The sequence below is a fragment of the Salvelinus alpinus genome, chromosome 5 (genome assembly GCF_045679555.1).
Source record: "Salvelinus alpinus chromosome 5, SLU_Salpinus.1, whole genome shotgun sequence".
NCBI classification, from domain to species: Eukaryota; Metazoa; Chordata; class Actinopteri; order Salmoniformes; family Salmonidae; genus Salvelinus; species Salvelinus alpinus.
In genome coordinates this window covers 23,983,892-24,006,118 of record NC_092090.1, presented here as the reverse complement: position 1 = coordinate 24,006,118, position 22,227 = coordinate 23,983,892, and the positions used below count along the sequence as shown (strand labels likewise).

Here is a 22,227-nt window from a genome sequence, read left to right as displayed (position 1 = left end):
AGGGGGTGGGAGGTAGAGCTCTGGAAAAGTACACACACGCCCCAGCCTCCCTCTGTCCTCTCAACATGAACACGTTTCATGTCAGCCCTCACCGGTCTCAGAGTACACACACTGGGCGAGTTGTGCTCATTTTTAGACCATTACATTACATTGCTTCGAACGGGAAATCTCCACCCACCCGGGACACAAAGCGATGCAAAACGAACTCATCCACACACACAGAGAGGATACAGGAAATATCCCACGAGGAGAAAGGAAACATCCCTTCCATTCAAGCTGCTTAGCGGCTCCACAGGGGAAACCTTGGTAGTCAGAACTTTGCTGTACCATTAAACATAGTAAGGCCCAGAGTGTCTGCTAGTCAGCTCACATGGAGGGGGTAGAGCCGGGGGTTAGGGCGTCATACCGTGTTGAACCAGAACTTGACGATGGGGGCGTGGTAGAAGGCGTAGAACTTCCTGGTTAGAGGTAGTCTTCGGGAGCGGACCTGTGTCTCCGCCTCATCCTTCACCTCCACGGTGTCATCCGCCTTCGCCTCCTGGAACACGTCCTGGAGAAGAATCATGTTTAATAACGCCTCTTTAATAGACTGTATAGACATGTATGCATATGTCCATATATATACATGCAGACTGAAAACAGACCACAGCACCAGAAATTAAGAAACCATGAATTAACAGAACTGCAGTCCAACCCTCTCTCTCATATAGCTACCCCTCATAGCTAAACCACAGGACCATCATAGCTACCCCTCATAGCTAAACCCCAGGATCATCATAGCTACCCCTCATAGCTAAACCCGAGGACCATCATAGCTACCCCTCATAGCTAAACCCCAGGACCCTCATAGCTAAATCCCCAGGACCATCATAGCTACCCCTCATAGCTAAACCCCAGGACCCTCATAGCTACCCCTCATAGCTAAACCCCAGGACCATCATAGCTACCCCTCATAGCTAAACTCCAGAACCCTCATAGCTAAACCCCAGGACCATCATAGCTACTCCTCATAGCTAAACCCCAGGACCCTCATAGCTACCCCTCATAGCTAAACCCCAGGACCCTCATAGCTACCCCTCATAGCTAAACCCCAGGACCATCATAGCTACCCCTCATAGCTAAATCCCCAGGACCATCATAGCTACCCCTCATAGCTAAATCCCCAGGACCATCATAGCTACCCCTCATAGCTAAACCCCAGGACCATCATAGCTAAACCCCAGGACCCTCATAGCTACCCCTCATAGCTAAACCCCAGGACCATCATAGCTACCCCTCATAGCTAAACCCCAGGACCATCATAGCTACCCCTCATAGCTAAACCCCAGGACCCTCATAGCTACTCATAGCTAAACCCCAGGACCATCATAGCTACCCCTCATAGCTAAACCCCAGGACCATCATAGCTACCCCTCATAGCTAAATCCCCAGGACCATCATAGCTACCCCTCATAGCTAAACCCCAGGACCATCATAGCTAAACCCCAGGACCCTCATAGCTACCCCTCATAGCTAAACCCCAGGACCATCATAGCTACCCCTCATAGCTAAACCCCAGGACCATCATAGCTAAACCCCAGGACCATCATAGCTACCCCTCATAGCTAAACCCCAGGACCATCATAGCTACCCCTCATAGCTAAACCCCAGGACCCTCATAGCTACTCCTCATAGCTAAACCCCAGGACCCTCATAGCTACCCCTCATAGCTAAACCCCAGGACCATCATAGCTACCCCTCATAGCTAAATCCCCAGGACCATCATAGCTACCCCTCATAGCTAAACCCCAGGACCATCATAGCTAAACCCCAGGACCATCATAGCTACCCCTCATAGCTAAATCCCCAGGACCATCATAGCTACCCCTCATAGCTAAATCCCCAGGACCATCATAGCTAAACCCCAGGACCATCATAGCTAAACCCCAGGACCATCATAGCTACCCCTCATAGCTAAACCCCAGGACCATCATAGCTACCCCTCATAGCTAAACCCCAGGACCATCATAGCTACCCCTCATAGCTAAACCCCAGGACCCTCATAGCTACCCCTCATAGCTAAACCCCAGGACCATCATAGCTACCCCTCATATCCAAACCCCAGGATCATCAGAATACCAGTAGCACCAGTGTACTTGCCAGAACAGACACAGTAAGATAAGAAAATACAACATAAACTAAGATAACAGATGAGATGAACTCTGTCATATTGATTCTGACCATCTGTATGTTGTCGGTGGTGTTATGGAAGTTGTGTTCGCTGTCCTCCATGGTCATCTGATGGGCGTCCTGACTCTGAGGGATGTGGGACATCTCTGCCTTCGTTTTGTACTCCAACAGGAGGATGGCAGGAGGCACCAGGATACTGAGGATCACCTAGAGATATATACATTATTATATTAATATTAGATTTTTTAAATGTATTTATTGTATATGTTTATTTATGTTTACTCAGGAGGGACCAGGATAATGAGAATCACCTGGAAAAACATAATACATCTATAATTACCATCCAAGCACAGAAACCTGTCGAACACTATTGCGTGTGTGTGTGTGTGTGTGTGTGTGTGTATATACACTGCATTGCTGGGCAGTGTCACCTTGTACCAGGAGTTCTTCCTCATGTTGAGTCGCCCCATCCACATGTCTGACAGCAGCAGCTGGGTACAGGTGTGAGCCACGAAGGGTCGTAACCGCGACGACACGGCCAGCTTCAGACAGGTGCTGTTACTCCAGTTCTTCAGTTCGTAGGTCAGCAGTTTCATCGCCATGGTTTCATCCTGTCTGAACGACTGCTCCAGGAGGTCCACTGCTAGGGTGCCAAATTCACTATGAAATAATAATCATCATCAAACCTACATTACTCCAGACATCATCCCTCTGAACATGACACACACATACCACGGTATCAAACTCACTGAAAACATCAAACATCAGTCACTTCACTCACAAAAATAGTCTGATACATTACATACTAATACTCAGTAATACTCATATTTCAAGTAGCCTTGAGTGTTAGTGACTACTAGTAGTAATACATCATACTTGGAGTACTTAAAGTATTAGTATGTAATCTGTCACATATTATAGTAGTCTTGAGTATTAGTGAGGATTTTAGTGTCCTAGTTAGTATGTAATGTGTGTAACGTGTGTAATGTGTCATACTTGGAGTAGTCCTTGAGTTCCTGGGAGGTGTCGTCGACCACGTCACTCTTCTTGGCCTCATAGCCCATGGAGCGACAGAGTTTACAGGCCACCAGGGCCTTGGCCATGCTTTCCTCCCCATGCTGCCAGAAGAACAGAGACATCTTCTGCCTATTCATCAGGACGGCCCACATCAGCAGCTCATTGAACGGGTACGGGAACCTGCGCGTCTCCGGGTCGTCGATGTCAACTATCTCCTCCTTGGCTTTTTTCTTGGACTGGTCTGTCGCCGACTCCAACTAAGAGGGAGAGGGGTGGATGTCAAGAGGGGGATTTGAATGTAATCTGATGGCTCAGTTCTGTGGGTTTGTATGGCTGATTGTGTGTGTGTGTGTGTGTGTGTACGTACACACCTTGGGTTTGTAGTGATTTGATTTATATCATTCATGCTCGCAGTCAACAAGAATAATGCAGAATGCAGTTACATTCAGACAATAGTTCAAAAACAAGACACTACACTAAATAAAAAAGGTACCATCTTACAAGAAATTATAGTTTAAAGTGACACATTTTGTTATTAAAAAGTCTGGTGGCAGATGTCAATGGTAGAATTTTTCAGCCTATTTGTCCTTGCGTTGATGCTGGACAGTTGATTCTGGTTGCGGAGGACTCTGCCAGTACTCTCCCCTTCTCTGTGGTAGGAGATCCTGTAGACGGTGGTCAGGTTGGTGAATGTCAGTGACCAATCTTACTGCTGCTTGCTCTCTCCATGGCTGTAGTGGTGGAAGGGTCAGTGGGATGTCTCTGTTTTTGTTATTATCTTGCTTGTCCTTTCCTGTACCCTATCCAGTGCAGCATCTTTGTGCAGCCTACCAGCAACACACTGGCATACTCCAGGCATGGTCGGATTACATTGGTATAGATTTCCACAAGGTCATCAGTGGACAGGCTGTTTCTTGCCATCACACAAGTCACAGTGTGTTCTCAAATATGACTCTCCATGTTGTGCGTGTGTACCTTGGGTTTGTATGGCTGTGCAGTCTTGATGAAGTGGTTGTGCCTGGTCTTCTCCTTCTTGTCGGCCTGGATACTGAACGACTCTCGGCTCTTCCTCAGGTGGGACCCAGGCCCTGCAGAGTGGCGACCTGACCTCTGGAGAGAGACAGAGAAAAAGATAGAGAACTGTTTACTTTCACCATTACTCTAAATGAATCAATCAGTGAAAGATCAAAATAACCTGTGTGAACAATGAGTTTAACCCTTGACCCTGAAGCAAACTAACGGTTTAACCTTTTATCTTCAACCCTCAACACTAACCGTTAACCCTTACCCTGCTGTTGCCATGGAGATTGTTGTAGATGATCCTGAAGCGTTTCCTGGTGTAGTTGCACCTGTAAGTCCCGCCCATCAGGTACTCTATCACCAGGCCAATGTCAATTAAGGTCATCTTGTAGTTTGGGGGGAGATTACCCTAGAAACAATTAGTCATAGTGAGCCATACTAATCAACAACACCATCAATTACTATTGTTCAAATTAATTCAAACGTTGACAATCAATGGTTGACAAGAAGTCAAAGACGTACCTGTTTGACATCCCTTACGAGGTTGAAGAGCGTGGGATTGGTAGGGGACTGTTTCTGGAACAGCAGAGACACAGATAAACACGATGCCCAGCAGGACCACGGATAAACAGACTGTTTAGAAATGATTTGACAGAATACGAATCAAACGTTAGATTTGAGAGGTTGCACGTGTGATGAGAACAGTAATGGTACCAGCATAGAGCCCTGTGGAGCCGTGTGTGTGTGTGTGTTACCGTGTTGTATAGCTCCTCCAGCCGTGTGTGTGTGTGTGTTACCGTGTTGTATAGCTCCTCCAACCGTGTGTGTGTGTGTGTTACCGTGTTGTATAGCTCCTCCAGCCGTGTGTGTGTGTGTGTTACCGTGTTGTATAGCTCCTCCAGCCGTGTGTGTGTGTGTTACCGTGTTGTATAGCTCCTCCAGCCGTGTGTGTGTGTGTTACCGTGTTGTATAGCTCCTCCAGCCGTGTGTGTGTGTGTGTTACCGTGTTGTATAGCTCCTCCAGCCGTGTGTGTGTGTGTGTTACCGTGTTGTATAGCTCCTCCAGCCGTGTGTGTGTGTGTGTTACCGTGTTGTATAGCTCCTCCAGCCGTGTGTGTGTTACCGTGTTGTATAGCTCCTCCAGCCGTGTGTGTGTGTGTGTGTTACCGTGTTGTATAGCTCCTCCAGCCGTGTGTGTGTGTGTTACCGTGTTGTATAGCTCCTCCAGCCGTGTGTGTGTGTGTTACCGTGTTGTATAGCTCCTCCAGCCGTGTGTGTGTGTGTGTTACCGTGTTGTATAGCTCCTCCAGCCGTGTGTGTGTGTGTTACCGTGTTGTATAGCTCCTCCAGCCGTGTGATGGTAAGGAACCTGTGCATGCTAACTCCATTCTCAATCAGGAGCTTCACAAACTCCACACGGTCCATCACTAAGGCATCCAGCATGGCCTGCTCCAACGAACCCACCTGCACACACACACACACACACACACACACACACAAGGATCCAACATTGACTGCACTAACAATGAATAAATACACCAGACCAGTTCAGACTAGTGAAAATAAACAGTCTACTGGCAGCCTTGCTGTAGTCTGTCCCTTGGGTCATATAGGACCACTGACTCTGGAGTGGCTAGCTTAGGAGATATTTGGGGTTTAAATTACATTTGTTCATTTAGGCTGATACTGATGAACAGCACATTCATAATAGATGCAGTCTTGACAGACAGCCAGCCACATAAACAGAGAGAGCCAGCCAGAGACAGAGCCAAAGAGAGCCAGCCAGAGACAGAGACAAAGAGAGCCAGCCAGAGACAGAGACAAAGAGAGCCAGCCAGCCACATAAACAGAGAGAGCCAGCCAGCCAGAGACAGAGACAGCCCAAAGAGAGCCAGCCAGCCACATAAACAGAGAGAGCCAGCCAGCCAGCCAGAGACAGAGCCAAAGAGAGCCAGCCAGCCAGCCAGCCAGAGACAGAGCCAAAGAGAGCCAGCCAGCCAGCCAGCCACACACAGATAGACGTACCAGTAGCTGCTGTCCGTAGACAAACACATGGTTCTTGGCGATGTCCACCCGGTCCCAGGCCAGAGTCAGAACCAGCTGGTCAAACGCAGACTCATTGGTGCCTGGAGGAGCAGCACACAAATCACATGTTATTGGTCACATGTGTCAAATACAACAGGTGTAGACTTTCCTGGAAAATGCTCACTTACGAGCCCGTTCCCAACAATGCAGAGATAAAAAGACAAATATTTGCTAAATAAAAAGGAAATAGTAACACAAACACATTAACGAGGCTATATACGAGGAGTACCAGTACTGAGTCAATGTGCAGGGTTACCAGGTAGTTTGTAGTATGTACATGTGGATAGGGTTAGAAGTGACAAGGTAATCAGGATATATAATAAACAGAGTAGCAGCAGCGTAAGCACACACACATGCACAGCATATATATAACACACACACAAACTAATTGCTAGGCAAAGTCACATGAATTGTGTGTTTCCTGTTGACTTAGCAGCAGGATTTAGAGAAGAGGGCCAGGGGGAGACAGTACAGAAACAACCATACAGAATAATACAGATGAATTACCATACTAAATCACCACTACTGTTTTACACAGAACCATATCCTAACATGGGATCCAATGTACACTCTAACCATCCATATAAACCCATGCATGAAGTCAGAGTTACACACCAAGTTAGTATTCTAGTGGATGAACGGTAAACAATCCCTCTCAGGGGGCTCCTGGCACATGTTTTCATATGGTTTGGGAGTGCCCATGGGTTTTACATTCCTGGAGTTGTGTTCCATCCGGTCTTTGTGACATAATGGGTAGAAATGTACCATGTTCCCCATCTCTTTTATTGTTAAATGATGACACTACTTAAGACCTATCTGTCAAACAGCGACATATTTGGCCTCACGTTGTCAGGCTCCTCAAACTTTAAGCAGACAGCAGTGTCTGCCATCATTCATGGATATTATAAACAAGGAAATATATGTAGGACTCATGCATGGGGCGAGTGAAAGAAACATATTTGCTCTTTCATCAACATATGACTCTGTAAAAAGACTGCTATTGTGAACCACTAATCTAACTTGGGTTGGGGAAGTCCTGTGGGTGGGTGTGGGATGGGAACTTTGTCTTGTTCGGTCTTGTCACTTGTTTCTCTGTCTATGTGTACCCGTTTTGTGTAAAAATATAAATAATAGTGCATACTAATACACAGTCAAATACAACTACCATAGAGAGAATTTTCTACAGGATTTCCTTTTGGTAAAGTTTAAAGTTCAAGTCGTATTTTCAGGATGTAAATCCTGATGTGGGAGACGGGACATTTCCATATTTACTAACATGTCTCTGTAACCTTCTGATATGTTTATGGAGGAAATCTTAATGTAACTTTCCAAAGAAAATCTCACATTTAACAGCTCAATCTGTTAACTCAAACCCAAATCATGTTGTTGACTTATACTCTTCCTATACTCATGTGACCAAAGCATAAATTTACAGGAGAAAAAAAAACACTTCAAAAACCCCACCTCAAAGTTGTATATCAAACAGACCGTTTCAAAAATGCTTGCCATTTCCTCATAGCGGACACGTCTCATATTTCCTCAGAGGAGACTTCTCATTATCACAGAGATGGCTCATTAGCTGATGTGGCTAAATCAGCCATTTACACCCACACCATTCTGTTGTTGCTGTAAGCCCACACCATTCAAACACAGACAAGCTGCTTTTTAACATAGAAACATACAATTAATTATAGGTCATATTTCATAGATATCTGGAAACACTGGACAGCTATTTTAAAGGTATTTCCATATGCTTGTGTATGTATCCTTTAGGGTCTAATGAGCTATTGAGGCCTTCTATTGAGGATATGTTACTGGTTGACCAAGACTAATGCTGGTTTGACAGGCTTATATTTTCCTGCTGGCTGGGGATCTATTATGCTCAGTCAGAATGTCCTGAACTCTTGACTGACTGGACTGGTTCCTCTACTACGGGATCTACATAGCTGGTAGACAAGCTGCGTGGGGCGGACTTTGAACACATTCCTGCATTTGTCTGAACTTCTTATTCAATGACAGAAGACCACTGATAGATAGACATACACACATAACTAGTGAATACACAGGGACAGACTAGTTCATGTGAATACCTATCCTTTCAGAGCTCTCTCTTGCCCTGTGTCTTAGAGCCAGATCGGATAGAATAGAATTAAGAAAAGTGAGAAGAGGACAGATTTATGTGTTGTGAGAATGGGGTTTCAGAGTATCTAGCAATAAGCCCCTCTGACACCCACAGGGAAACCCCAAAAGAGAGCAAGTGAGAGAGCGAGAGAAAGAGCACGAGAGAGAGAGCGGCAGGACAAGAGATAGTGAGAGAAACAGAGGACGAGAGAGAGATAGCGAGAGAGAGAGCAGGACGAGAGAGAGCTCAGGAGTAGAGAGAGAGAGCAGGACGAGAGAGAGATAGCGAGAGAAAGAGCAGGACGAGAGAGAGCTCAGGAGTAGAGAGAGAGAGCAGGACGAGAGAGAGATAGCGAGAGAAAGAGCAGGACGAGAGAGAGCTCAGGAGTAGAGAGAGAGAGCAGGACGAGAGAGAGATAGCGAGAGAAAGAGCAGGACGAGAGAGAGCTCAGGAGTAGAGGGAGAGAGCCGGACGAGAGAGAGCTCAGGAGTAGAGGGAGAGAGCAGGACGAGAGAGAGCTCAGGAGTAGAGGGAGAGAGCAGGACGAGAGAGAGCTCAGGAGTAGAGGGAGAGAGCAGGACGAGAGAGAGCTCAGGAGTAGAGAGAGCTCAGGAGTAGAGGGAGAGAGCAGGACGAGAGAGAGCTCAGGAGTAGAGGGAGAGAGCAGGACGAGAGAGAGCTCAGGAGTAGAGGGAGAGAGCAGGACGAGAGAGAGCTCAGGAGTAGAGGGAGAGAGCCGGACGAGAGAGAGCTCAGGAGTAGAGGGAGAGAGCAGGATGAGAGAGAGCTCAGGAGTAGAGGGAGAGAGCAGGACGAGAGAGAGCTCAGGAGTAGAGGGAGAGAGCTCAGGAGTAGAGGGAGAGAGCAGGACGGGAGAGAGCTCAGGAGTAGAGGGAGAGAGCAGGACGAGAGAGAGCTCAGGAGTAGAGGGAGAGAGCAGGACGAGAGAGAGCTCAGGAGTAGAGGGAGAGAGCAGGACGAGAGAGAGCTCAGGAGTAGAGGGAGAGAGCAGGACGAGAGAGAGCTCAGGAGTAGAGGGAGAGAGCAGGACGAGAGAGACAGACAGGGAGGGAGGAGCGAGTTGACTTCTCAAAACATATCTATAGTATCAGTTTCAAAATGAAAACATAAAAGTGAAAACTTTGGCCACACAACCCACTGTCTCGCCCTTCTGTTTTATTATTATGATCTTTTCATTTGCCCTCTCCCTTTCTCTAGGAGGTCAGAGGTCAGAGAGTAGTCATGGGCACAGATCTTCTGTCAGTCAAACAGCAGGACACTGAGATGAAGTTACCCATCACACACACACACTACACACGCACCTTTCAGTAATGCCCTCAGTATGGCCACATCGATATCCTGGTGGTCCTCAGAGCCGATATGAAACACAGTGATCTGTCGTTCAGAGGAAGGAGAGAGGGTGAGAAAACCCACATGGTCATTAAAAAATCTAAACTAATGCAATACTTTCTGGTATTAATGAAAAACGATAAGCATTATCAGTATCATCCGTATCTTTATATTAAATCAGACTATGAACTGACGACACAGTACGCATTGTAGGATTCAGCTTTCTCTTAAAATTCATTCAGTATTTGTTAAGGATCCCCATTAGCTGTTGCCAAGGCAGCAGCTACTCATCCTGGGGTCCAGCAACATTAAGGCAGTTATATACAATTTGAAATATTACATGACATTACATTTCAGAACACTTTACCCAATACATTTAGTCCACTACTCCACTATCACATATTTACAAAACAACATCCATGTGTACGTGTGTGTCTTATGTGTATGTGTGTCTGTGCCTGTGTCTCTTCACAGTCCCCGCTGTTCCATAAGGTGTATTTTTATCTGTTTAAAAAAAAATCTGATTCTACTGCTTGCATCAAATACCTGATGTGGAATAGATTTCCATGTATTAACTGTGAGTTAACCATGTGTTTACCAGTTCTTTGCTCTTCATACATTCCATAAGGGTCTGGAAGAGGTGCATAGCATCGCTGTGGCTGAAGTTGAACGTCTTTTTGATCGTAGCGATGATTTCCGTCTCCACACCGTCAGGTAGACCCCTGAAGGGTTAAAGGAAGTTACATCCACGATCATTCCTCTAAGTAACGGTCCTAGCACAGAACCCTGTGGAACCCCATTATATGTGGTGCAATCTGTTAGAAGAATGTGTGTCTCACCCCCCCTCCTCAGTCTGTTTGTGGACGTAGGCCAGTATGTCAGCAGCACGCCCAGTCCCCTCACAGACCACCACAGGAACAGGGGGAGTGTCCTGAAGGTACTCCAACACCGTCAGAATTACGTTGGGACCCCCCTCAAATATCAGCGCTACCACAGGAACACCCTGACCAATTCCTGGGGGGGAGGGAGAAAGAAGGACAGAGAAAGAGAGAGAGACAGAGAAAGCCAGAAGATCACTAAATATGCTGTTAAGAACATTGGAAACATCTCAAATATCAACACTGTATGTTCATCTAGATGCTGTATTCTATTGGTCTCTGTTTGTGATGACAACAGGAAAGCAGTAAAGGGTTAACAGAGAGACATGTGACAGGTCTTAAAGCTCCATTTTAAGAGGGTGTTTCAGCAGGTCAGCGGACTGCCACACCATAATAACAGTGGGTGTACATACTGTATGGCTGTCTGCCTAGGCTATTTTAATAATAGGGGATCTAAGGTTATTGTGATAATAGCCGGTCTCTGGTAACTGCCTCTGTCACACACTGGCACTTAGAAGCACCACACAGAGACAGAAAAGGCCAGGGGAGATACAGCAACTACAGTAGACACTGACTGATAGACTTCTTTTGCTAATCTTTATCAAGGGTGCCAATAATTTTGGACCTGACCATTATTCTTAGACATGGCCTTCCGGTGTTAAAGTACTCTCAACACACAGCCACATGCCTGTGGTGGGAAAAATGATGATAAAACGTTACGTTTGGATCCTGGATGCTAATTGGTTGATAGTTAGTCATTAGTCATTAGTTATTTCCGATAATCCACAAGTAATGCTTGTTAACAGTGCTATTTGAATTATCACTGCGCATTCACTGTCCCACAGCCCAGCCAGGCAATTCCAAAACTCTCTCTCTACCGGAAACAGCATCTTGACATTATTTCCCCATGTTTCTAGCCTAGCATTTGGTTTGCAACAGTGGGGGTTTGTCTAAACCCTGCAGTCTGCCTCTCTGATCTCTGCAACAATGTTGGAATGCAACCTTCAGCGTGCAAAATGAGAATGAACGTGTCCGGACGAGACAGACAGCTTCTCTGAGCCAGGGGAATTCATGCAGGCCCAGTCCATTCTGCCGCCGTAGGCGAGAAAAAATGACCGCCCTCCTCCTACCACAGAAAAACTAGAATAGTGTAGCCTACAGCGACGGCCCAAAATGCAATTTTATGAATGCCCATCCATGTACTACTGTTTGTAAAACAGGTAGTTGCATTGGTTTATTAGCCTAATCCTGATTCCTGACCAAGGTTTAAGACTAATCATTTTGTCTATTTAAGATCTGCATATGAGATACCCAAGATTATCAGGAGTTATGAGTCCATTTTCAGTGAGAATCCATGTGTTTACACAGCCGGAAATGCAGAAGTATTTTCTTCTTTGCTGTGATCAGCTCGTAAAAAAATTGACAAATAGGCCTACAATTGATTCATGACAATTTAGCCCACGGAGTGAAACTCCAGTCGTGAGTAGCCTAATTTAATTCCATATTGTCCATTTTATTTGGACCCATCCTGGTTTTAGGATATTGAATTGCATTTTTATTTAATAGGGCTATTTGGTCAAAGAGACGTGCTTGATGTAAAAAAAAGTGTCTGTCTCATAACATTGTCATAAATATGGTCTCCAGTCTGTAGGCAACAGAAAAACCACAGGTTACTACTCGCTCTACTATAGGCTACATGATTAATGTTGTGACTTGAGTGTTGGTGGAGCGCCGCAGCTCATCTCCAACAGCACCCTGGAGAGGCATGCTGGGAATGAACAAGCTAAATATTTTGCAACCCTGACTTTGGCAAAGTGGGCACTCCTTATCATGGGGTGGTATCAGCACTCACCTAAATAGCCCGTATGCCATTGGGCGAGATACGTTTTCATTGTTTTTGGGCAGAATTATGTGAGGCGTTATGTGTTGTTGGAGGTGCGTCTTGGTCAGTTTAGCTCGTAAAATGCCGCCCTCGTCAATCTGCCGCCCTAGGCAACCACCTAATGATGCCCTGTTCATGCATCATCATTATTATTATGGATATATCCAAAGAAATGGCAATAGAAACAAAAGGTGAAACAAACAAACATGTAGCTAGTTTGCTGTCATTCCAGCTGCTTGGTGTGATTGTGTTAGCTTTAGTTGCTTAGCTAGAAAAGGAAATATTGCTAGCCTGCATAGTAACCTTTATCAATTAGAATGGACGACCAGTCCACTTGGCAAGCTAATGTGCCAATAAAACAAACAAAATGTGCTTTTGGCAAGCAACCACATAAATAGAACACACAACTGGGGTTTGTCCAGACACTATCATTGGGGGGAAAGATTAATAAAATTCATTTACTAATTTTTTTGTTTTATGAAAACATGTTAATCTTTTTTTTTCTTTTTTAAAAATATGTTAGTAATCATAACACACTCAAACCTGTAGATTATCATGAATAACAGACTCAAACCTGTAGATTATCATGAATAACAGACTCAAACCTGTAGATTATCATGAATAACAGACTCAAACCTGTAGATTATCATGAATAACAGACTCAAACCTGTAGATTATCATGAATAACAGACTCAAACCTGTAGATTATCATGGTCAAACCTGATTATCATGAATAACAGACTCAAACCTGTAGATTATCATGAATAACAGACTCAAACCTGTAGATTATCATGAATAACAGACTCAAACCTGTAGATTATCATGAATAACACACTCAAACCTGTAGATTATCATGAATAACACACTCAAACCTGTAGATTATCATGAATAACACACTCCAACCTGTAGATTATCATGAATAACACACTCCAACCTGTAGATTATCATGAATAACACACTCCAACCTGTAGATTATCATGAATAACACACTCAAACCTGTAGATTATCATGAATAACACACTCAAACCTGTAGATTATCATGAATAACACACTCAAGGGTTGTTTCCCGGCACTCCACTTCCCACTGTGTTTAAGAACAGCCCAAAATTGTGTGTAATTCACTATAATCCACGATTCTCATGCCTTATTGCTAAAGTATCCTCTGCAGTTTGATGTGTTTATCGTGTGTGTGTGTGTGTGTGTGTCTCTTACGTGCGTGTATCCTCTGCAGTTTAATGTGTTTATCGTGTGTGTGTGTGTGTGTGTCTCTTACGTGCGTGTATCCTCTGCAGTTTAATGTGTTTATCTCGTGTGTGTGTGTGTGTGTGTGTGTCTCTCTTACGTGCGTGTATCCTCTGCAGTTTAATGTGTTTATCGTGTGTGTGTGTGTCTCTCTTACGTGCGTGTATCCTCTGCAGTTTGATGTGTTTTTCCAGCTCGCGGCGTAGTTCGACCTCAGCTCCGTACTTCCCCACCGTCCCATCATCCACCAGTAGGAAGTGGGAGTGGAGGTTGTTCAACACGTTGAGCTTGGATAGGGGGTTCAGCAACGTCTGGTAGGGGGCTACAACCTGGAACATACGCACACACACTTTACTCTGACTGGACAGCAGATATTTTTGACCACTTAAAATAAATACTGGGTAAATAAGTATTGTGATGTGCTTGTTTGTGTGTGGGGGTTTTTGGTTTCACTATCCAGAAGTCCTCACAAGGATAGTAAAACAAGGAAAATGACATTTCTCCGGTCCCCACAGGGAAAAATGCTATTTTAGGTTTAAGAGTTAGGTTTAGAGGTTAAGGTTAGGGAAAATAGGATTTTAATCAATTGTTTGGTCCCCACAAGGATAGTAAAAAACAAACTTTTGTGTGTGTGAGTGTGTGTTCCTCACGTCTCTCCCGATGAGGTCATTGCGGTTCTCAATGACGCCCCAGGGAGCGACTCCAATTGTACAGATCTTCCTTGACGATCTAGAACAGTGTTCCTTCAACGCATCACCCACATGTTTGGCAACACCTGGAGGTCAGGGGTTAAAATACAACCAATCAACACCAAGCAAAACAGACTAGTGTAGTTGTCAGGACAACCAACTCTGCTGTAGCTGAGTGTTACTATCAGGACCAGTCAGAATAAACACCAGTCTGGTTAATTAACCCACTAAGTAATCAGTTAAACACTGTCATTAAGTAAGGAGTCAAACATTATCATTAGGTCTCCATAATGAGTTAAACACAGTATATAGGTTCCAGTAGTGCTGGGATGGAGAAACACAACTCTGCTAAGACAGAACACCCGACTTGTGTGTCTTTTACCTAATAAGAACAGTAAGTCACTGTGTGAGAGAGTTTGCGCGAATCTGTGCGTATGTAAGTTTTTCTATGCCCGTGTGTATCACCTGTGTTAACCCCTCCTGTCAGTATCCATGCCCCGGTGGTGACAGCAGCTTTGATCAGGCCCTTCCCCACCACCTGTTTGATTCGGGGGTGCAGGTCAAAGTTCTGGATGCCTCCGTGGACAGAGATGAGGATCTTAGGAAGCTCCATCTGCCACTCATTCAGCATCAGCCTCAGGATGCTCTCTGGCCTGCTGTCATGGGACAGACGCACATACTGGGGACAGGAGAGGAGTGGAGAGGAGGGGAGGAAAGGAGAGATTGGAGGGTTTGAACTCCTCATGTACAAACTTCATGTTGCAGTCCTTTCAAAATACACCCATCTTTAATTTGAAGTTTGAACTGGAGCTTAACATTATTAATGATGTTCCAATGTCAACACTTGGGTCTTTGAGGGTCGATTTCCCGGACCTACACAGACATGCTTGATACATCATCACCATTAAATGTGTCAATCTGGGCCATGGAAAGCGGTCCTGAACGTACAGTGAAGGATATTCTCAGTCTCACAACCCCTTCACTTGTTCCAAGGCATAATAAACCTGTAGTTTTAAGAGGGGGATTTGCCCATATTACAGTCACTGCTGTTTCTAAACTATTACACTAAATGGCGTTGTGATTATATTCACCTACTTCATGTAGAATAACCACAATAATAACCACTTATTTTAGCCCAAAAGGGATGGAGGTGACTCATAAAAAACATTGCATATGTTTTGCAAGGAATACACAGGCCTAAGTAAGTAAGTTAGTCTGAGGTAAAAGTGTTTTGCTAGGTGGTGTATAGGTGTCTACATCCCAAATGGCACCCTTTTACCTACATAGTGCACTACTTTTGACCAGAGCCCAATGGGCCATGGTCAAATGTAGGGCACTATATAGGGAATAGGATGCCATTTGGGACTCACACGCTGGCTATGGAGGCAGACTAGACAGGCTAGGCTGCTCAGCTCAGGGAAGAGTATCCAGAATGCTAGGCCAGGACAGGTCAAAGGATGTCTTATAATGTATACCTTGGAGCTGGTTTGCCAGCCAGATTAAACCTACTAAGTAGCCAAATATGTGGCGATGGCCAGAGACACAATGTGACTGAGACACTGGTTTGATTTGTTGTGCTAAGCGCTTAGAGAGTGTCTGTCTCTGTGAGGTCCACCATGGAGATGTGAGAGTGTGTGTGTACGTGTGTGTGTGTGTGTGTGTGTGTGTGTGTGTGTAAGCTTCTCTCCACCCTACCTTGGCTCTGTAAGAGTGCGACCCTCCCTGGAAGTTAACGATGCCGTAAGCGTCTGTAGGGCTCTCCTGTGTGTGTTTGTCCACAGCCCACTCCTCCAACTCCGGCTGCACCCCACCCTCTGCCCCCCCACCCAAGTTCACGTCTGAGTACTTCATGGCCAGGCTGGCTGTAAACCCAGCATGCTGCCGTACCAGCCGACCACAGCAGCATCTAGAGGAGGGGGGGGGGGGGGGAGATAAATATTATTTTACACACAGACACATCAGAGCCTCATATGAATCATCAGCTTTACCCCTCTACATTTCTATACAGTGACACACACACACACACACACACACACAGGGCAGTCTGGGTCCTGCTTTCCCATACACCCTCTCTAAGAGAGATGATGTGTTCCTCCTGACACACAAAGCCTGGAAGGTAATGGTTTCTTTTCAGGACCGGGGTGTAGTACTGTGCTATATACAGTACTATATAAAGTGGAGTACTATATACACAATACTATACAGTGGAGTATTACATACAGTGGAGTACTATATACACCGTAATATACAGTGGGGTACTATATACAGTACAGTGGAGGCTCCTTAGAGGAGGAAGGGGAGGACCATCCTTAGTGAATAAAAAAAATAATAGTAATGTTATCCTTTTTAGATAAAACTATACTAAATATATTCACGTGTCACAAAATAATTGATTAAAACACACTGTTTTGCGATAAAGGTCTACAGTAGCCTCAGCAGCGCTCTGTAGTGTAGCACCATGGTGTAGCCGGAGGACAGCTAGTTTCCGTCCTCCTCTGAGTACATTGACTTCAATACAAAACCTAGGATTCTCAAGGTTCTCACTCCCTTCCATAGACTTACACAGTAATTATGACAACTTCCGGAGGACTATGTTGACTGACGTTGGCTAATATGGTGACAACGACGTAGGCTATGTGTAGAGGTTAGTGGTTATGATATAAAGGTTTGGCATGGAAAGGTTTTTTCGCCTGGTCAGACAGCTGATGTGTTGTGCACTGAAGCCCACAAATGAAGGGAAAAGGTGAGCGGAAGAAAGCGCATAGATTTGAGAAGGAATTAACGAGCAAAGTGATCATGCTATTTGTATGTGGCTGCTATGAAAGTGAACTGTATTTGCGTGTGATCAGGGGTGTATTCATTCCGCCGAAAAACTTTCTTAAACTGGAGCAAACGTAACGGGGATACACATACATTCATTTGTCCAATAGAAACTCTCGTTTGCAACTATTGGACTAATGATTACAGTTACACACTAGATCAGCTAGATGCAGGCAAGATTATGCAAGGCGGTATTGAATGAGACACTGTGTGTCACCTTGATTACTCAAATTTTTCTCTCGACCTGTTGTACATTGTAAACTTTAATTCATAAGATAGGTTGTAACAACCTCATGATGGGTATAGGGACAATTTGAGTATCATGTAGTAACCTAAACTATGTTACATTGAGTTGGGTGAATGGCATATGAATGACAGTCATCAAATATGCTGTAACAGAAATAACGGCATGCTCATAAAAATATTGTAAAAATCGTCCTTCCTCATCTTAAAACGACACCGACCGCCACTGATACAGTACTATATACAGTGAAGAACCATAGGCGTGGAGTGCAAGAGACTAGGCTACACTTCCACACAGAACTTTAATACCAGTTATTGTTTAAGGACTGGGCTCATGTCTGTCTGAGAGACCAGAATAGGGCCAAAGACTCACCTCACCAACTGCTGGCAGATCTGACATCCTGGAAGGCATCTGAAACAACATCAACAAACATCTTCACATTAGAGTATGAAGTAAAATATAAGTATTATACATACACTACCGTTCAAAAAGTTTTAGAACACCTACTCATTCAAAAGGTTTTTCTTTATTTTTACTATTTTCTACTATATTGTAGAATAATAGTGATGACATCAAAACTATGAAATAACACATATGGAATCATATAGAAACCAAAAAAGTGTTGAACAAATAAACATTTATTTTAGATTTGAGATTCTTCAAAGTAGCCACCCTTTGCCTTGATGACAGCTTTGCACACTCTTGGCATTCTCTCAACCAGCTTCATGAGGTAGTCACCCGGAATGAATTTCAATTAACAGGTGTGCCTTTTTAAAAGTTAATTTGTGTAATTTATTTCCTTCCGATTGGCTCAAACGCATTAAGTTGTGTTGTGACAAGGTAGGGGGGGTATACAGAAGATAGCCCTATTTGGTAAAAGACCAAGTCCATATTATGGCAAGAACAGCTCAAATAAACAAAAGAGAGATGACAGTCCATCATTACTTTAAGACATGAAGGTCAGTTAATACTGAACATTTTAAGAACTTTGAAAGTTTCTTCAAGTGCAGTCGCAAAAACCATCAAGCGCTATGATGAAACTGGCTCTCATGAGGACCGCCACAGGAAAGGAAGACCCAGAGTTACCTCTGCTGCAGAGGATAAGTTCATTCGAGTTACCAGCCTCAGAAATTGCGGCTCAAATAAATGCTTCAGAGTTCCAGTCACAGACACATCTCAACATCAACTGTTCAGAGGAGACTGTGTGAATCAGGCCTCCATGGTCGAATTGCTGCAAAGAAACCACTACTAAAGGACACCAATAAGAAGAAGAGACTTGCTTGGGCCAAGAAACCTGAGCAAATGGACATTAGACCAGTGGAAATCTGTCCTTTGGTCTGATGAGTCCAAATTGGAGACTTTTGGTTCCAACCGCTGCGTCTTTGCGAGACGCGGTGTGGGTGAACAGATGATCTCCGCATGTGTATTTCCCACCCTAAAGCATGGAGGAGGAGGTGTGATGGTACTTTGCTGGTGACACTGTCTGTGATTTATTTAGAATTCAAGGCATACTTAACCGGCATGGCTATCACAGCGATACGCCATCCCATCTGGTTTGGGCTTAGTGGGACTGTCATTTGATTTTCTACAGGACAATGACAACACACCTGCAGGTTGTGTAAGGGCTATTTGACCAAGAAGGAGAGTGATGGAGTGCTGTATCAGATGACCTGGACTCCGCAATCACCCGACCTCAACCCAATTGAGATGGTTTGGGATGAGTTGGACTGCAGAGTGAAGGAAAAGCAGCCAACAAGTGCTCAGCATATGTGGGAACTCCTTCAAGACTGTTGGAAAAGCATTACAGGTGAAGTTGGAAAAGCATTACAGGTGAAGCTGGTTAAGAGAACGCCAAGAGTGTGCAAAGCTGTCATTAAGGCAAAGAGTGCCTATTTGAAGAATCTCAAATATAAAATATATTTTGATTTGTTAAACACTTTTTTGGTTACTACATGATCCCATATGTGTTATTTCATAGTTTTGATGTCTTCACTATTATTCTACAATGTAGAAAATAGTAAAAAATAATATAAAAAAGAGTGGAGGCTGTAATAACAGCTTTCCACTAGATGTTGGAACATTACTGAGCGGACTTGCTTCCATTCAGCCACAAGAGCATTTGTGAGGTCAGGCATTGATGTTGGGCGATTAGGCCTGTCTCGCAGTCTGCGTTTCAATTCATCCCAAAGGTTTTCGATTGGGTTGAGGTCAGGGCTCAGTGCAGGCCAGTCAAGTTCTTCCACACCGATCTCTACAAACCATTTCTGTTTGGACCTCGCTTTGTGCCATAAAGTTGGAAGCAAAGAATTGTGTAGAATATCATTGTATGTTTTAGCGTTAAGATTTCCGTTCACTGGAACTAAGGGGCCTAGCCCGAACAATGAAAAACAACCCCAGACCATTATTCCTCCTCCACTAAACTTTACAGTTGGCACTATGCATTGGGGCAGGTAGCGTTCCTGGCATCCGCCAAACCCAGCTTTGTCCGTGGGACTGCTAGATAGTGAAGCGTGATCCATCACTCCAGAGAACGCGTTTCCACTGCTCTAGAGTCCAATGGTGGCGAACTTCACACCACTCCTGCCGATGCTTGGCATTGCGCATGGTGATCTTAGGCTTGTGTGCTGCTGCTCGACCATGGAAATCCGACTTACAGTCCTTGTGCTGACGTTGCTTCCAGAGGCAGTTTGGAACTCAGTAGGGAGTGTTGCAACAGAGGACAGGTGATTTTTACATGCTACACACTCGGTGGTCCCGTTCTGTGAGCTTGTGTGGCCTACCACTTCGCAGCTAAGCTGTTTTTGCTCCTAGATGTTTCCACTTCACAATAACAGCACTTACAGTTGAATGGGGCAGCTCTAGCAGGGCAGAAATTTGACTAACTGACTTGTTGGAAAGGTGGCATCCTATGACGGTGCCATGTTGAAAGTCACTGAGCTCTTCAATAAGGCATTCTACGGACAATGTTTGTCTATGGAGATTGCAGGGCGGTGTGCTCGATTTTATACACCCGTCAGCAACGGGTGTAGCTGAAATAGCCAAATCCACTAATTTGAAAGGGTGTCCACATACTTTTGCATATATAGTTTAGCTGTAACCTGGCCTTATAAAATAAGAGAGATGAACCCAGACAACAGTTTCGATCTAGTCTTGTTTGAAGACACGTTCATCATGTACCCGTTGTTATCCCATCTCGGGGTTGTACTTCACAGGAAGCAGTAGTGTTGTTAGTATGATCAATAAGTAAACCAGCTAGCATTGATTGAGTAACACACACCGATACATAAATCAAATCAAAGTGTATTTGTCACGTGCGCCGAATACAACATGTGTAGACCTTACAGTGAAATGCTACTTACAGGCTCTAACCAATAGTGCAAAAAGGTATTAGGTGAACAATATGTAAGTAAAGAAATGAAACAGTAAAAAGACAGGCTATATACAGTAGCGAGGCTATAAAAGTAGCGAGGCTACATACAGACACCGGTCAGTCAGGCTGATTGAGGTAGTATGTACATGTAGATATGGTTAAAGTGACTTTGCATATATGAACAAAGTGACTTTGCATATATGAACAGAGAATAGCAGTAGCGTAAAACAGGGGTTGGCGGCAGGACACAATGCAGATGGCCTGGTTAGCCAATGTGCAGGAGCACTGGTTGGTCGGGCCAACTGAGACTCCTCTAGTTTATGCAGAAAGCTGATATTGGATATGGTCTCCACCGAGTTAGGAATGATCTTCAAAAGTGCCTAAAGTTGGTGGATTTGGTGCCTCAGGGGGAAATTCAGGAAGACGTTAGATGGCCTTTTTACTGAAGAAAGTGTTTGTTTCATGTGTTTGTGCTCTGCTTTTTGTGTAATTGATGTGTATATAGACACAGTGCCTTCGGAAAGCAATCAGACCCCTTCACTTTTTCCACATGTTGTTACATTACAGCCCTTATTTTAAAATTGATTAAATAAATAAAACATCCTCAGCAATCTACACACAATACCCCATAATGACAAAGTAGAAACAGATAACATTTTTGCAAATGTATAAAAAATAAAAACAAATTCCCTATTTACATAAGTATTCAGACCATTTGCTATGACACTCGAAATTGAGCTCAGGTGCATCCTGTTTCCATTGATCATCCTTGTTTCTACAACTTGAGTCCACCTGTGGTAAATTCAACTGATTGGACATGATTTGGAAAGGCACACACCTGTCTATATAAGGTCCCACAGTTGACAGTGAATGTCAGAGCAAAAACCAAGCCATGAGGTCGAAGGAATTGTCCGTAGAGCGCCGAGACAGGATTGCGTCGAAGCACAGATCTGGGGGAAGGGTATCAACAATGCTGCAGACATTTTAAGGTCCCAAGAACACAGTGGCCTCCATCATTCCTAAATGGAAGAAGTATGGAACCACCAAAACTCTTCCTAGAGCTGGCCGCCCGGCCAAACTGAGTAATCAGGGGAGAAGGGCCTTAGTCAGGGAGAAAACAAAGAACCCGATGGTCACTGACAGAGCTCTGGAGTTCTTCTGTAGAGATGGGAGAACCTTCCAGAAGGACAGAGAGCTCCTTGATGAAGTCCTGAGCGCTCTGGAGCAGGTTCTCAGACTGGGGCAAAGATTCACCTTCTAACAGGACAACGGCCCTAAGCATACAGCCAAGACAACGCGGGAGTGGCTTCGGGAAAAGTCTTTGAATGTCCTCGAGTGG

The 22,227-nt window shown here is 44.5% G+C and overlaps 1 protein-coding gene across 5 annotated transcripts in view; it reads right to left on the bottom strand.

The window, feature by feature from the left end:
• Nucleotides 1-22,227, bottom strand: part of trpm7 (transient receptor potential cation channel, subfamily M, member 7) — a 94,901-nt gene that overhangs the window by 51,467 nt on the left and 21,207 nt on the right. For 4 of the 5 annotated variants that reach the window (XM_071401052.1, XM_071401053.1, XM_071401054.1 and 1 more), the window contains exons 3-19: nt 17,891-17,929; nt 16,150-16,360; nt 14,920-15,133; nt 14,416-14,540; nt 13,923-14,094; nt 10,603-10,777; nt 10,362-10,485; nt 9,736-9,808; nt 6,232-6,332; nt 5,536-5,670; nt 4,729-4,782; nt 4,475-4,615; nt 4,162-4,296; nt 3,166-3,443; nt 2,601-2,829; nt 2,221-2,376; nt 407-550 (exon numbers count right to left, since the gene is read on the bottom strand). In XM_071401052.1, the coding sequence (XP_071257153.1) occupies nt 407-550; nt 2,221-2,376; nt 2,601-2,829; nt 3,166-3,443; nt 4,162-4,296; nt 4,475-4,615; nt 4,729-4,782; nt 5,536-5,670; nt 6,232-6,332; nt 9,736-9,808; nt 10,362-10,485; nt 10,603-10,777; nt 13,923-14,094; nt 14,416-14,540; nt 14,920-15,133; nt 16,150-16,360; nt 17,891-17,929 (2,506 nt within the window). Of the gene's footprint in view, nt 1-406; nt 551-2,220; nt 2,377-2,600; nt 2,830-3,165; nt 3,444-4,161; nt 4,297-4,474; nt 4,616-4,728; nt 4,783-5,535; nt 5,671-6,231; nt 6,333-9,735; nt 9,809-10,361; nt 10,486-10,602; nt 10,778-13,922; nt 14,095-14,415; nt 14,541-14,919; nt 15,134-16,149; nt 16,361-17,890; nt 17,930-22,227 lie in introns of those variants that run through there. The other variant, XM_071401056.1, reaches the window with a different exon arrangement.